The sequence below is a fragment of the Chiloscyllium plagiosum genome, chromosome 11 (genome assembly GCF_004010195.1).
Source record: "Chiloscyllium plagiosum isolate BGI_BamShark_2017 chromosome 11, ASM401019v2, whole genome shotgun sequence".
Classification (NCBI taxonomy): domain Eukaryota; kingdom Metazoa; phylum Chordata; class Chondrichthyes; order Orectolobiformes; family Hemiscylliidae; genus Chiloscyllium; species Chiloscyllium plagiosum.
Window position 1 is genome coordinate 60,891,901 of NC_057720.1, and position 14,766 is coordinate 60,906,666.

The window sequence follows — 14,766 nt, forward strand, 5'->3', positions numbered from 1 at the left end:
AAATTCTATCTCTTATAACCTTTTCCAACACTTTACCAACAACTGAAGTGATACTCACTGGTCTGTAATTACCAGGGTTGTCTCTCCTACCCTTTTTGAACAAGGGAACCACATTTGCTATCCTCCAGTCCTCAGGCACTATTCCTGTAGACAATGACGATTTGAAGATCAATGCCAAAGGCTCGGCAATCCCTTCTCTTGCTTCCCAAAGGATCCTACGATAGATCCCATCCGGCCCAGGGGACTTGTCTATTTTCACACTCTGCAGTATTTCTAATACCTCTTCCTTGTGAACCTCAATCTCTTCTAGGCTAGATGCAAGTATCTCTGTATCTTCCTCGCCAACATTTTCATTTTCTATAGTGAACATTGTCAAAAAATATTTATTTAGTGCTTCCCCTATCTCCTCTGACTCCACACACAAATTCCCACTATTATCCTTGATTGGCCCTAATTTAACTCTCGTCAATCTTTTATTCCTAACATACCTATGGAAAGCCTTAGGGTTAACCCTGATCCTGTCCGCCAACAACTTCTCATGTCTCCTCCTGGTCTTCTGAGCTCTCTTTTTAGGTCTTTCCTGACTTCCTTGTAACCCTCAAGCGCCCTAACTGAGTTTTCACATTTTGTCCTAACATAAGCCTTCTTCTTGTTCTTGACCAGGGATTCCACTTCCTTAATAAACCACGGCTCACGTGTTCTATATCTTCCTCCCTGCCTGACAGGGACATACTTATCTAGGACACACAGGAGCTTTTCCTTGAATAAGCTCCACATTTTAAATGTGCTCATCCCCTGCAGTTTCCTTCCCCATTCTGTGCTTCCTAAATCTGTCCTAATTGCACCATCATTTCCTTTCCCCCAGCTGTAACTCTTGCTTGGTGGAGTAAACCTATCCCTTTCCATCACTAAAGTAAACTGACAGAATTGCGATCACTGTCTCCAAAGTGCTCACCTCCTTCCAAATCTAACACCTGGCCAGGCTCGTTACCCAGTACTAAATCTAAAGTGGCTTCGCACGTTGTAGGCCTGTCTACACACTGTCTTTATTCTGAATTATTGAAATCCTCATCTTAAAGAAAATGAACATTAGTTGATTTGTGTTTTTAATGAATGACATGAAACTTTTCGATATTTTAAATGTTTGTGTTTCACATTTGGTCAGTCTATAGGACATGGGTATGCCTAATAGAGCTAATCAAGGAACACTGAGGGTAAGATAACTTAAATTTATGATAGCAGAGAAGGGCGAAGTGTTGAATAACTAATTTGAAGCACTAATCTTCAGTTTGATGATATTTATCAAGTTAAAAGCCACAGAGTTCAGTTTATATATTTTTGAGAAGAACCAGCAACCACCCATAAATTTGCCAAATGATGTCTAAATTCCATGCATTCCTGAGAGATGCGAGAGGTTACTGGTAAGTAACCAGTTTTTGTTCTCTCAGTTTTTTGGAAGTAATGCTTCTCCCTTTCCAGGATACAATGTGTCCGTACTTATACCTGAGGAAGCATACCTCACTTCTCACATACAGCATGCTTTATATTCTGACAGGAATATGATGAAGAATGGGCCAAAAAAATTCAAAGTGAGAAGTTTCGCTGGCACAACTCTCAGTGGCTGGAAATGGTGGAGAACCGCCAGATGGATGAAAGTGAGCCCTGCATTTATGGTGATGATGGGATAGAGACTTATATCCATGAAGGAGACATTCTTGAAAGACCTGACCTCTTCTACAATGCAGGTGAGAAAACAGTGATGCTTGACAATGAAGTCTTAAGTAATTTTTGGAAATTAATCATAGAATCCCTACAGTGTGAAAAGAGGCCATTCAGTCCATCAAATCATTACCAAACCTTTGAAGAGCAACTCACCCAGTCCTGGCCCTCTACCCTATTCCCGTAATCCTACATTTACCATGGATAATCTATCTTGTCAGCACATTTCTATATACTATGGACAATTTAACTGGCCAGCTAATCTGCACATCATCAGACTGAGAGGGGAATCTGGAGGAAGTCCATTCATACGTATACTGTGAATAGCTGGGACCTAAGCACTGATCTTTGGAGTACTCCACTTGTCAGTGCCTCTCACTCTGTAAAAGGCCCATTTATTCCCACTCTATTTCCTGTCTGTCACCTAATAGCCTCTGATGCCAATGCATCACCCCCTATCCCAAATGATTTAATTTTGCCCTCTAGCCTCTTATGATCTAGCCACTTTCTCAAAAGCTTTCTGACAATCCCAAAACACCTAGGAGAAAGTGAGGACTGCAGATGCTGGAGATCAGAGCTTAAAAGTGTGTTGCTGGAAAAGCGCAGCAGGTCAGGCAGCATCAAAGCAACAGGAGAATCGATGTTTCGGGTATAAGTCCTTCTTCAGGAATGAGGAGGGTGTGCCAAGCAGGCTAAGATAAAAGGCAGGGAGGAGGGACTTGGGGGAGGGGCGTTGGGAATACGATAGGTGGAAGGAGGTTAAGGTGAGGGTGATAGGCCGGAGAGGGGGTGGGGGTGGAGAGGTCGGGAAGAAGATTGCAGGTCAAGAAGGCGGTGCTGGGTCTGAGGGTTGGGACTGAGAAAAGGTGGGGGGAGGGGAAATGAGAAAGCTGGAGAATCTGCATTCATCCCTTGTGGTTGGAGGGTTCCTAGGCGGAAGATGAGGCGCTCTTCCTCCAGGCGTCGTGTTGCCATTGTCTGGCGATAGAGGAGGCCAAGGACCTGCATGTCCTTGGCGGAGTGGAGTTAAAGTGTTCAGCCATGGGGCGGTTGGGTTGGTTGGTGCGGGAGTCCCAGAGGTATTCTCTGAAATGTTCCGCAAGTAGGCAGCCTGTCTACATTGGGGAGACAGGCCGCCTACTTGCGGAACGTTTCAAAGAACACCTCTGGGACACCTGTACCAACCAATCCAACCGCCCCGTGGCTGAACCCTTTAACTCCCTTTCCCACTCCACCAACACATTTTTAAAATCCCAAAACACCACCTTTGTCTAATGCACCCTTGTAGGTCAGTATTGTGTTCACTCAATACCCAAACCTTCCTCCAGCCTGAAAGCTACCCATTAATCATTACTCTGTGTCCTATTCATCAACCAAATTTGTTTCCACATTGATATAGTTAATTTTATTCCATGAATGATGTTTTTTTTCCCACAACTCTATTGTGTGGCACTGAATCAAATGCCATTACTGATTAATACCACAAATAGCAAGGGACCTTAACAGTGAGTCTCTGGATTTTCTCTGGATACAGCCTCCCAGTATCGAAAATATTCAATTTGTGTGACCGTTTGCTTCCCGTCACCGAACCAGTTTTGGATTAAATATGCCATTTTCCCTTGGATCTCATGAGCTTTTAATTTACCAATCACTCTGCCACATCAACCCTTGTCAACAGCCTTCTAAGATTCATGCAGATTACTGAATGACCGAAACACTGCCATCACTGGCTCTTCAAAAATTCAATCAAACTAGTTTGTCACAGTCTTCACTTAGTATATCAATGATTATTGTCTTTTATTAACCTGTGCATCTCAACTAATAATACTAAGAATTTTTATTTTACTATAATTTGACTGGCCTGGAGTTATATGAATTAACACTCCAATAATGTAGTATAATGTTAGTGATCTTCCTATCCTCTGACACCATGTTCTGGAGCCAGAGAAAAATTAGAGAACAATGGTTAAAACCTCTGCTGTTTGCTCAATTACCTCATTTAGATACATTTCCAAGGAATATGTTTTATTCTGGTCAGATAATTTATCCATACAAAGCTGCTTCAGTACCATAATGTTTCTGCCTTTTGATGTTTATTCAAACAGTATTTCTCACTCCTACTTGAACTATAATGCCTACTTCATATCCTTCTTTAGTGGGAACCAGTGCAGAGTATTCATTAAGGACACTGTGTCTCTGCACCGAAGTTACCTTTTGGTTGCTCTCGCCCCACTGGCTCCTGGGTTATCCTTTTGCTCTTTACTTATTTATAAAACAGAAAACATTCTGATTTTCTTTGCTCAATCAATTCTATACATTTTATTTATGATCACTCTGGGCAAGTGCCAGCTTCTGCCTGATGCTGTATCAGCTATGACTCCAAGTAGCACAGGCTACTCTGCTGCAAAAGTCTGTAGTGCCATACAAGAATTGGGTAATGATAGGAAAGCCGAGACCCTGCAAAGAATTATGACCCAATTAAACATGAAACCTGGAAATATTCGAAAGAGCATGATTAATTCCTGCCTGATTATTTCCTTCTACCCCTTTCATTGTTTGCAAGATAGTTCACCTTTGAAACTTATTATGTGCCGCCACGGCGGCAAAGGTAATATATTCTAGTATGTCCTTGTATTTCATTAAAGTGGCAATATGTATGACTTGATTAAGTTACCAGTCTTGGAAGATGTAAAACAAAACTCAACTATAGTCAATGATGAATATTTTTTAACTCTGTTTGTAGATGGACTCTTAGCCCCTGATGGATCTATTAGTCCAGATTTCTTGAGTGACTACCAATTTCAAAATGGTGACTTGATTGGACAGCATCCATTTAGCAGGTATTACAAAATTACAGAAAATTACAAAATCATCTGGAGCACAATTGATGCAAATTTATTTTGTGTAATTAATTTATCCTGTAGGATACAGATGTTGGTTTATGCTTGCTATTTCTTAAGAAATGTTATTTCTATTATTGTAGAAATAACATGTCAGCTTCTTTGTAGAAATAAGAATCAGAAATTGGAACACAAAGGTATTTCAGCACTTAATTGTTAATTTTAAAGGTTTGAATATTTTTCTCTTCAGCATAAGTGAAAGTTGGAAACACAATAGGATTATGTTCAATAAATAGCTTAAGTCAAGTACATGGGATAATTTACTCAGCTTCACAGACAACCTCTAGAACCAAACCGTGAGTTTGGATTTTTGTGCACTTCCTTCTGCTAAAGGATAACTTGCTCCCACTCTGGTTCGATTGGTTCTAAATTAGCTGAAACGTCCAATGCTTGTTCAACAGATATCATGTGTGGAAGATGGTGCTTGAGAAGTGGGTAGATGGGTTGTTTGGAGGTTTATGCATATACTCCAACCTCACCTCTGCACATTTTGAGGTAGTCTTACAATACATTATGCCTCTTGAATTAGGCTTTTCCATCTGTTATGTATATATGTTAGGTTTATTTTGTATGTTTGACTTCTTCAGAAATTCTTTGTAGACATTCCTAAAATACTTCTGTTGACCGCTGGGTGTTGTCTACACATGACCAACTTCCAAGGAATTTCTTCATGAGATTGGTGTCACATTATTCAAACCTTGAAGTATATAAGAGCACATTGATGACTGCTGCCTGTAAATGATCATCTTAGTCTGAGGTTTGAGTTTTTGGTTCCCAAATTCTATTTTCCTTAACTGGCTGGACTTTGAGCTGCTACATTGGAAGCAATGATGAATTTTGTGGTCTTTCTTCCTTTGTATAAGAGGAAAGTCCCAAGATGTGGAAAATGGTCCATATCTTCCAGTATCTCATAATTGATCCAGTTCAGTTGGGGGAGATGTTTTGCTGTAGGAGCTGGTTGGAAGAGGATGTTAATTTTCCTGACAATTTCTGAAGGGCCTATTTTCTCATATGCTTCAGAAAAGGAATCCACAATGAAATAATGCTCAGCTGGCTAAGTGAATGCACACAAATATCATTTAACTATTGAAGTTGTATTACTGACATTGGAGAAAGTTTTAGTTTTAGGCTCTGGAGATTGAGCAGTTTCCTTTGTTTCGTGTATTATTCTTACACTTTTGTACAATTTAGTAGAGGTGTTTTGCATCTCATGAGAAAAGTGAAGGTGAGAGCTGATTCATTGACACAGCCTTGGTTGACTGTAGATTTAACTAAGATAGGATTTGTCCTCATTTTGCTGATGAAGATTGCATTGTATGACATCATAGAGTTGGTAATGGATGGCAACAAATTTCCAAGTGCAGCCAAATTTGAGGATACCTGATTTGTGTACAAATTGATGTAGGATGATTAAGATTATAAAAGCAAATGTGTGACCCAAAGACTGGTGTGAGAGAAGTGAGTCCCAGTTGATGGAAGACTGACACTAAAAGTGGGAAAAGTGAGATTAGTACTTTCAGGGCAGTTTATACCTGAACAATGCTGGGACTGGTGTTCTCACAAACTGCACAACCATGGAAGTAGATAGAGCATTCAACTAAAGCGTGAGGGTTCAAACTTGTATAAATATAACAAGACTGTGTTTGCTGACATACAATGCATGCATGGGATTGAATTGCATATGAGCACTGAGATGTGACTAGAAGGGAATGGATAAGGATTGGATAAGGTGGAGAGATCAGGAGGACCCAGGGGAAAAGGTGGTGGGGGTGGCGAGCATGACAAGGAGGACCTCTGAGCTGGGAGGAACATGGAGGAGAGGCAGAGGGCCTCCTGGCTCCCAGGCTGTCCTTATTGCCACAGGGCCTGGGACTGTGCATTTGCCAGTGAGTGACATGCAGAGATATATAATAAATCAAGTGATAGAGTGGAGGCAAGAGAGAAAAATACTCATATAGAAAATGAAGGTCAGAATTTGGCTGAAAGAGAGAATCTAAGAAGATATTAGCTGTCAAGACGAGATGCTACAAAATGGTGCTTAAAAAAAAATCAAACTGTATCTGAATACATTTTTAAAAATCTGGCTGGACCAGTATTTAATGCCCATCCCTTGTTACTCTTGAGAATGTGCCGGTGCACTGCCGCCTTGAACCGCTGCAATCCATTTAGTTCAGATAGACACTGTGCTGTTAGGGCGAGCGTTCCAAGAGTTTGACCTCGCAATACTGAAGGAACAAAGATACACTTCCAAGTCAGATCGCATGTATTTGCTGCTGTTGTCCCTGTAGATGCTAGTGTTGTTGGTTTGGATGATGCTATCTATGAACATTCGATGAATTGTGAAGTAGACATTTGAAATTATTAAATATGATCTGATAGCAATTATGGAAACATGACCGTAGGATGATGAGGACTAAATTCTGGTAATTTTGGGGCATATGGTATTCAAGATGCATAGGAAGATAGGTAAAGATGGACAGGTAGCACTCTTAATCAAAGGTGATATCTGTGCAATTGTTAGAGGTGACTTCAGTTCAGGATGTAGAATTGGTTTGGGTGGAGATGAGGAATAGTGTGGGGGTAAAAATTTATCCAGATAATCCCAAACAGTAAACACAAGTGGCAAGAAGTATGTAAGAAGAAATATTGGATGTTTTTGATAAAAGAATGGTAGTAATCACAGATGATTTTAATCTACATATGAACTGGAAAAATCAGCATGGTAATTATAACTTTGTTGAGGAATTCATAGAATGCTTTTGAGAGAGTTTCTTAAAGCTGCAAGTTCTGGAACCAACAGGGGATCAGGCTATTCAAGACCTATTATTGATAATTGGCAGAATTAATGTCTTCAGGAACTTTTCTGTGGCATTGACCATAATATAATTGAATTTACATTCAGCTTGAAAGGGCAAAGAGTGGGTTTAAATCTTATATTTTAAGTTTAAGTGGATGTTTTTTGGGTATGAAAGCTGAACTAGCTGAAGTGAATGGAGATATAAGGCAGAGTGGTGGATCAGTAGAGAAGCAGTGGTAAAGTCTGTAATTTGATTTCTAGCAGCTGTTTAACATGGTTCCAATATAAAAGATTATTGTACAAGTCTCGCACTTGAAGGGGGTGACATTCTAATATGGATAAGTGTCAGATGGCTGGCAGAAAATTATAGTATGCATAATGGCTCTTTTTTAGATTGGTAGGATGTGATGAATGGGGTCTTGCAGGGATCTCTGCTGGGTGCTGAACTTTTTACAATTGATATTAATGAGGGGATTGTAGGCATGTTAGCTATATTTGGAGGTGAACACCAAGATAGGTTGGAATGATTGTTTTGAAGATGACATACCAAGGATACAGACTATTGGGTGAGTGGGTGGGCAAAAATTTTGATGTAGAAAGTGAAGACTGCAGATGCTGGAGATCAGAGCTGAAAATGTGTTGCTGGAAAAGCGCAGCAGGTCAGGCAGCATCCAAGGAACAGGAGAATCGACGTTTTGGGCATAAGCCCTTCTTCTGGAAGGAGGTCAAGGTGAGGGTGATAGGCCGGAGTGGGGTGGGGGCGGAGAGGTCAGGAAGAAGATTGCAGGTTAGGAAGGCGGTGCTGAGTTCGAGGGATTTCCGCCACCTCCAAACGGACCCCACCACCAGGGATATATTTCCCTCCCCTCCCCTATCAGCGTTCCGAAAAGACCACTCCCTCCGTGACTCCCTCGTCAGGTCCACACCCGCCAACAACCCACCCTCCCGTCCTGGCACCTTCCCCTGCCACCGCAGGAATTGCAAAACCTGCGCCCACAAATCCTCCCAAAGGAGCCTTCCACATCCATCAAAGTTTTACCTGCACATCCACCAATATCATTTATTATAACCATTGCTCCCGATGTGGTCTCCTCTACATTGGGGAGACTGGACGCCTCATAGCAGAGCGCTTTAGGGAGCATCTCTGGGATAGCCGCACCGATCAACCACACCGCCCTGTGGCCCAACATTTCAACACCCCCTCCCACTCTGCCAAGGACATAGAGGTCCTGGGCCTCCTTCACCGCCGCTCCCTCACCACCCGACGCCTGGAGGAAAAACGCCTCATCTTCTGCCTCGGAACACTTCAACCCCAGGGCATCAATGTGGACTTCACCAGTTTCCTCATTTCCCCTTCCCCCACCTTACCCAAATTTCCAGCAGAGCACTGTCCCCATGACTTGTCCTACCTGCATATCTTCCTTTCTACCTATTCACTCCACCCTCCTCTCTGACCTATCACCTTCATCCCCACCCCCATTCACCTATTGTACTCTGTGCTACTTTCTCCCCATCCCAGCCCTCCTCTCATTTATCTCTCCACCCTGCAGGCACTCTACCTCTATTCCTGATGAAGGGCTTTTGCCCGAAATGTCGATTTTCCTGCTCCTCGGATGCTGCCTGAACTGCTGTGCTTTTTCAGCACCACTCTAATCTAGAATCAATATGTAGATAGGCCATCTTGGGAGGAGGCCATATTGGATTTTGTGCTCAGCAACGAGCCAGGCCAGGTGTCAAAACTCTCGGAGCATTTTGGTGACAGTGGCCCAAATTGAGTTTTTTGCATCAGTATTCACTGGAGAGAGGGACCTTGTTGATAGAACATCGTTGACTGGATAATTAGGCTTGAACAGATTGATATTAAGGAAGTGGATGTGCTGGAAATTCTGGCTAGTATCAAGGTAGATAAGTCCCCAGGGCCGGACCAGATATACCCAAGGTTACTATGGGGAGTGGTGAATGAGATTGCTGCACCACTGGTGATGACCTTTTCATCCTCACTTTGTACCTTTATACCAGAGGGAGGCAAGTGTTGTTCTTCTGTTCAAGACAGGGAATAGGGAAATCCCTGGGAATTACAGACCAGTCAGTCTTACATCTGTGGTAAGCAAGATACTGGAAAGGATTCTGAGAGAAAGGATTTATAACTATTTGGAAAGACATAGATTGATAGTCAGCATGGCTTTGTGAGGGGCAGGTCATGCCTCACAAGCCTTATTGAGTTCTTTGAGAGTGTGACAAGACAAGTTTAGATTAGATTCCCTACAATGTGGAACAGGCCATTTGGCCCAAAACGTTCACACCGACCCTCCGAAGAGTAACCCACCCAGACCCATTTCCCTCTGACTAATGCACCTAAAACTATGGGCAATTTAGCATGGCCAATTCACCTGACCTGCACATCTTTGGACTGTGGGAGGAAACTAGAGCACCCGGAGGAAACCCATGTTGACACAAGGAAAATGTGCAAACTCCACACAGCTAGTTGCCCAAGGCTGGAATCAAACCTGGGCCCTGGCGCTGTGAGGCAGCAGTGCTAAGCCACCGCGCAGCCTCAACCTTACTGTGTGCAAGTTGGCTACTGTGCTGGCCCATTGAGCCTGCTGCATTATTTAAAAAGATCATTGTTGACCTTGTTGCAGCCTTAACTCCACTTTCTTGTCTATTTCCAATATTCTTTTGTTAATCAAAATAAAGATCATCTGAGCCATTAAGTAATATAATAATATTTATTCTTACTAGCATTTACAAATTATTTATTAGATATATCTCTCTATAATTTCCCAGAACAGCTAAGTTTGGTGAACTTGCCGTTACGTGAGATCTGGGAATTTTGTTCAGTAACATTATTGCAATATAATTTCAAGGATAAGCCATTGGTTGAGTGCTATCGCTTATTTTGTCTGCTCTGCCACATGTGCAGGGTAAAGTGAACCTCAGTTATCAGACCGAAATTTTTATCAATAGCATCAGTGAATCTATTGAGAAATATTACTCAACCAGACTGCAACAAAGAATGCAATGTATTACCTTTTATTAAGCGCCTGGGAGTACTGGGATCTTTATGAAATATAATTGTATTTACTAAAGGGTCTCCATTTGTTCAAACTAAAATTATTGCCATACAGCAAATTAGTGGGAAAAAGCCATAGAAATAGGCATGATAAGTAAGCTTGCAATTAATAATTTGAGAAATTTGTGTAAATTATTTAGACAGTTGTCCTTGTTTGTGCTTGTTCATGCATCGTTTATAGGTTAACATACTTGGAAATCTTCATTTTATTTTATGAAAAATACATGTTTTTCGTGAGCTCTTCATGATTTGTTATAATCTAACACAAGTGTGTAAGAATTAGAAGCACTAATTAGCCTTTTAGCCCCTTGAGCCTGTTTCACCATTCAGTGAGACCATGGCTGATCTGATTGTGATTTCAACTACGCTTTCCTGCCTGCTTCCAAAAACCATCAACACTCCCTCTTCTTTCTTCTTCCATTTTACTTGGAGTTACCATAACACTGGTTAATCTCTTATTTGATATTTTTTGTCTTCTGTAGTGAAGACAGATACAAAATACTTTTTCAAACTTGTTGCTGTTTCCTTGTTTCCCCAAATGACTTTTCTAGCCCACCCTCTAAAGAGCCAATTTGGCTCACCAACACTTAATGGCAGTTAGGATTTCAGTAATAAATACTCAGCTTGCTAACAATGCCCACATCCAAAACCAAACTTTTAAAAGGGGCAGAGTACCGATGAGAAACTACAATTTTTAAAGCTTGTTGATATTTTGGTCAGTGGATCTCAAACAAAGTCAGTAAAGAATTACCAAGGGGCCTGAGAAATAACTTAAGCACACAAAGGACGGGAGGGTAGAAGTGGGCTTGGACCTTGAGTAGGGAATGAAATGAACAACCAATCAGTCCTTAGCAAAGGCCTCACCTTCAACCCCCTCTGCTTCCAAATCAATGAATTCAACACGTGATATCACCTTCACCCCCACATTCATCTACCTATTTCATTCTCAGCTACCTTCCCCCAGCATCCCCCCCCCCCCCCCCCCCAACTCCCACCATTTATTTCTCAGCACCCTGGTCCATAAGCCTCATTCCTGACAAAGAACTTATGCCCGAAACGTCCATTCTCCTGCTCTTTGGATGCTGCCTGGCCGGCTATGCTTTTCCAGCACCACACACTCGACAGTAAAATGCAGCTACCAAGTGTTGTGGCGTAGAGTGGACAGGTCCCTTCGTCTAGCATGCATGGAGGAACTCGCATAGTGACAGAATAATCACCTCGTAGATCTGCAGTTATAATGGTTGTGATACACTTGAGTGTAGCCTTATTTTATTCATTATCAAAGTATTTAAACTAAAGAGCAAGCGCCAAAATACAACTTTATACAGATATTCCAAGTATTTTATGTTATTATTTGGATAGATATTCTGCCATTACTTTTCTGTTGAAAACTTTTCTTCAAAAATTTGAAAAACACTGATCTGTGCTCAAACCTGAAGAATAGCAATCTGACAACTTGGCAGTTTCTGGAGGCTGCTGATACTTGTGGAGTATGTCTCAGGCAAGAATCAAACCATTGAGAGAGATTGAGAAAATAGGAAGAAAAAATATACTCTTAACACCTTACTCTTAATCTGATTACCCAGAAATCCAAAGAATTGCTTGCATCTTCTAAATGATTATTTTATCCATTTCAGGTCTAAATGGCAATTTCTGAAACTATTTAAAGTGCTTATTCATGGAAGTTTCAGAAGCAAACTGTATTAGGAGCAACACTATTGGTAATAACCAAGGCAGTTGGTAATAACTCAATTTGTCTTAATGTAACAGTAAATAAATATTAAAACTAAGAGTTAAATGGCAGCAGAGTTATTTAAAAACTTCAAAACACTTTAAATATCTGCGCATCTCTAATTTTGACCTCTTGAGTATTCTGAATTTTAATCATATCACCATAACACACTATTCTTTGATTTGTCTAGAATTTAATCTCTGGAATTCCCTCTTTATATCTTTCCCCTTCTGTATCTCACTTTTCTACTTTAAAATGCTCCTGAAGACTTACAGTTGAGACTAAACGTTTGACCATCTTCGCTAATATTGTTGACTTATCTTGATGTCAAATTTTACTTGAAAATACCCTTATGAAGCAACTTAGATCTTTATTGTGTTCAAGCTGCTATAAGAATGCAAATTATTATTCATCATGTACAATTTTTTAAGCCTTATGTCATTTATCTTGTACTAGAATTGTGCATCCATAACGGTATCAAAAGTGATTGCAGCTTAATTTTTGTTTCCAACTTTGAAAAATTGTTTGTGGGTGGATGTTCACTTTTAAATGGATGGCTGGAAAATGGGAAGCCTTCAAAAATGAGATATAGAGAGTCCAGAGGCAGTATGTTCCTGTTAGGGTGAAAGTGAATGCTGGATGACGAGAAAAAATTAGGTTTTGGTCAAGAATAAGAAGAGAGCATATGTCAGGTATAGACAGCAGGGATTGAGTGAATTTCTAGAAGAGTATAAAGGCAGTAGGAGTATACTTAAGAGGGAAATCAGGAGTGTGAAAAGGAGACATGAGACAGCTATGGCAAATAAGGTTAAGGAGAATCCGAAGGGATTCTACAAATACTTTAAAACAAAAGAGTAATTAGGGAGAGATTAGGCCCCTTTAAAGATCAGTAAGACTGCCTTGTTGTGGAACCACAGGAAACAGGGGAGATACTAAACAAATATCCTGCATCAGGGTTTACTGTGGAGAAGGATATGGAAGATAGAGAATGTGGGGAAATAAATTGCAATATCTTAAAAAATGTCCATAGTACAGAGCAGGTGGTGCTGGACATCTTAAAATGCATAAAGGTAGATGAATCCCCGAGACCTCTGTGGAAGCTAGGGAAGTGATTGCTAGGCCCCTTGCTGAGATATTTGTATCATCGATAGCCACGGGCGAGGTGCCAGAAAATTGGAGGTTGGCTAATATGGTGTGCCACTATTTAAGAAAGGTGGTAAGGAAAATCCAGGGAACTACAGACTGGTGAGCCTGACATCAGTGGTGGGCAAGTTGTTGGAGGGAATCCTGGGGGATGGGATTTACATGTATTTGGAAATGCAAAGACTGGGGATAGTCAACATGGCTTTGTGCATGGGAAATTGTGTCTCTAACTTGATTGAGTCATTTGAAGAAGCAACAGAAAGGATCGATGAGGACAAAGTGGTAGATGTGATCTACATGGGCTTCAGTAAGGCGTTTGACAATGTTCCTCATGGTAAACTGGTTAGCAAGGTTAGATCACATGGAATAAAGGAAGAATTAGCCATTTGGATACAGAACTGGCTCAAAGAGGGGTGGGAACAGAGGGTAGTACTGGAGGGTTGCTGTTCAGACTGGAGGCCTGTGACTAGTGGTGTTCCACAAGGATCGGTGCTGGGTCCACTACTTTTCGTCATTTATATAAATGATTTAGATGTGAAAAAAGGTATGGTTAGGAAGTTTGCAGATGACACCAAAATTGGAGGTGTAATGGACAGTAAAGGAGTTTATCTCAAAGTACAATGGGATCTAGATAAGATGGGCCAATGGACCAAGGACTGGCAGATGGAGTGTAATTTAGATAAATGTGAGGTGCTGCACTTTGGAAAGATAAATCAGGGCAGGACTTATACACTGAATGGTAAGGTCCTTGGGAGTGTTGCTGAACCAAGAGACCTTAGAGTGCAAATTCATAGCTCCTTGAAAGTGGAGTGGCAGGTAGATAGGATAGTGGAGAAGGCATTTGGTATGCTTTTGTTTATTGGTCAGTGCATTGAGTGTAGGAGGTAGTATGTCATGTTGCATCTGTACAGGACATTGGTGAGAACACTTTTGGAATACTGTGTGTAATTCTGGTCTCCCTGCTATAGGAAGGATGTTGTAAAACTTGAGAGGGTTCAGAAAAGACTTGCAGGGATGTTGCCAGGATTGGAGTGTTTGAAGTGCAGGCAGAAGCTGAATAGGTTGGGCTAATTCTGGGGCTGGAGCATGGGAGGCTGAGGAGTGACTTCAAAGAGAAAGTGAGGTCTGCAGATGCTGGAGATCAGAGCTGAAAATGTGTTGCTGGAAAAGCGCAGCAGGTCAGGCAGCATCCAAGGAGCAGGAGAATCGACGTTTCAGGCATGAGTCCTTCTTCAGGAATGAGGAAAGTGTGCCAAGCAGGCTAAGATAAAAGGTAGGGTGGCACACTTTCCTCATTCCTGAAGAAGGGCTCATGCCTGAAACGTCGATTCTCCTGCTCCTTGGATGCTGCCTGACCTGCTGCGCTTTTCCAGCAACACATTTTCAGCTCTGATCTCCAGCA

General features: G+C 41.4%; 1 protein-coding gene across 1 annotated transcript in view; it reads left to right on the forward strand.

The window, feature by feature from the left end:
* The window catches only part of kifap3a (kinesin-associated protein 3a), a 218,747-nt gene that overhangs the window by 173,355 nt on the left and 30,626 nt on the right, over positions 1-14,766 (forward strand). Inside the window, exons 18-19 of the mRNA XM_043699509.1 lie at positions 1,556-1,745; positions 4,463-4,559. Of these exons, the coding sequence (XP_043555444.1) occupies positions 1,556-1,745; positions 4,463-4,559 (287 nt within the window). The remainder of the gene's footprint in view (positions 1-1,555; positions 1,746-4,462; positions 4,560-14,766) is intronic.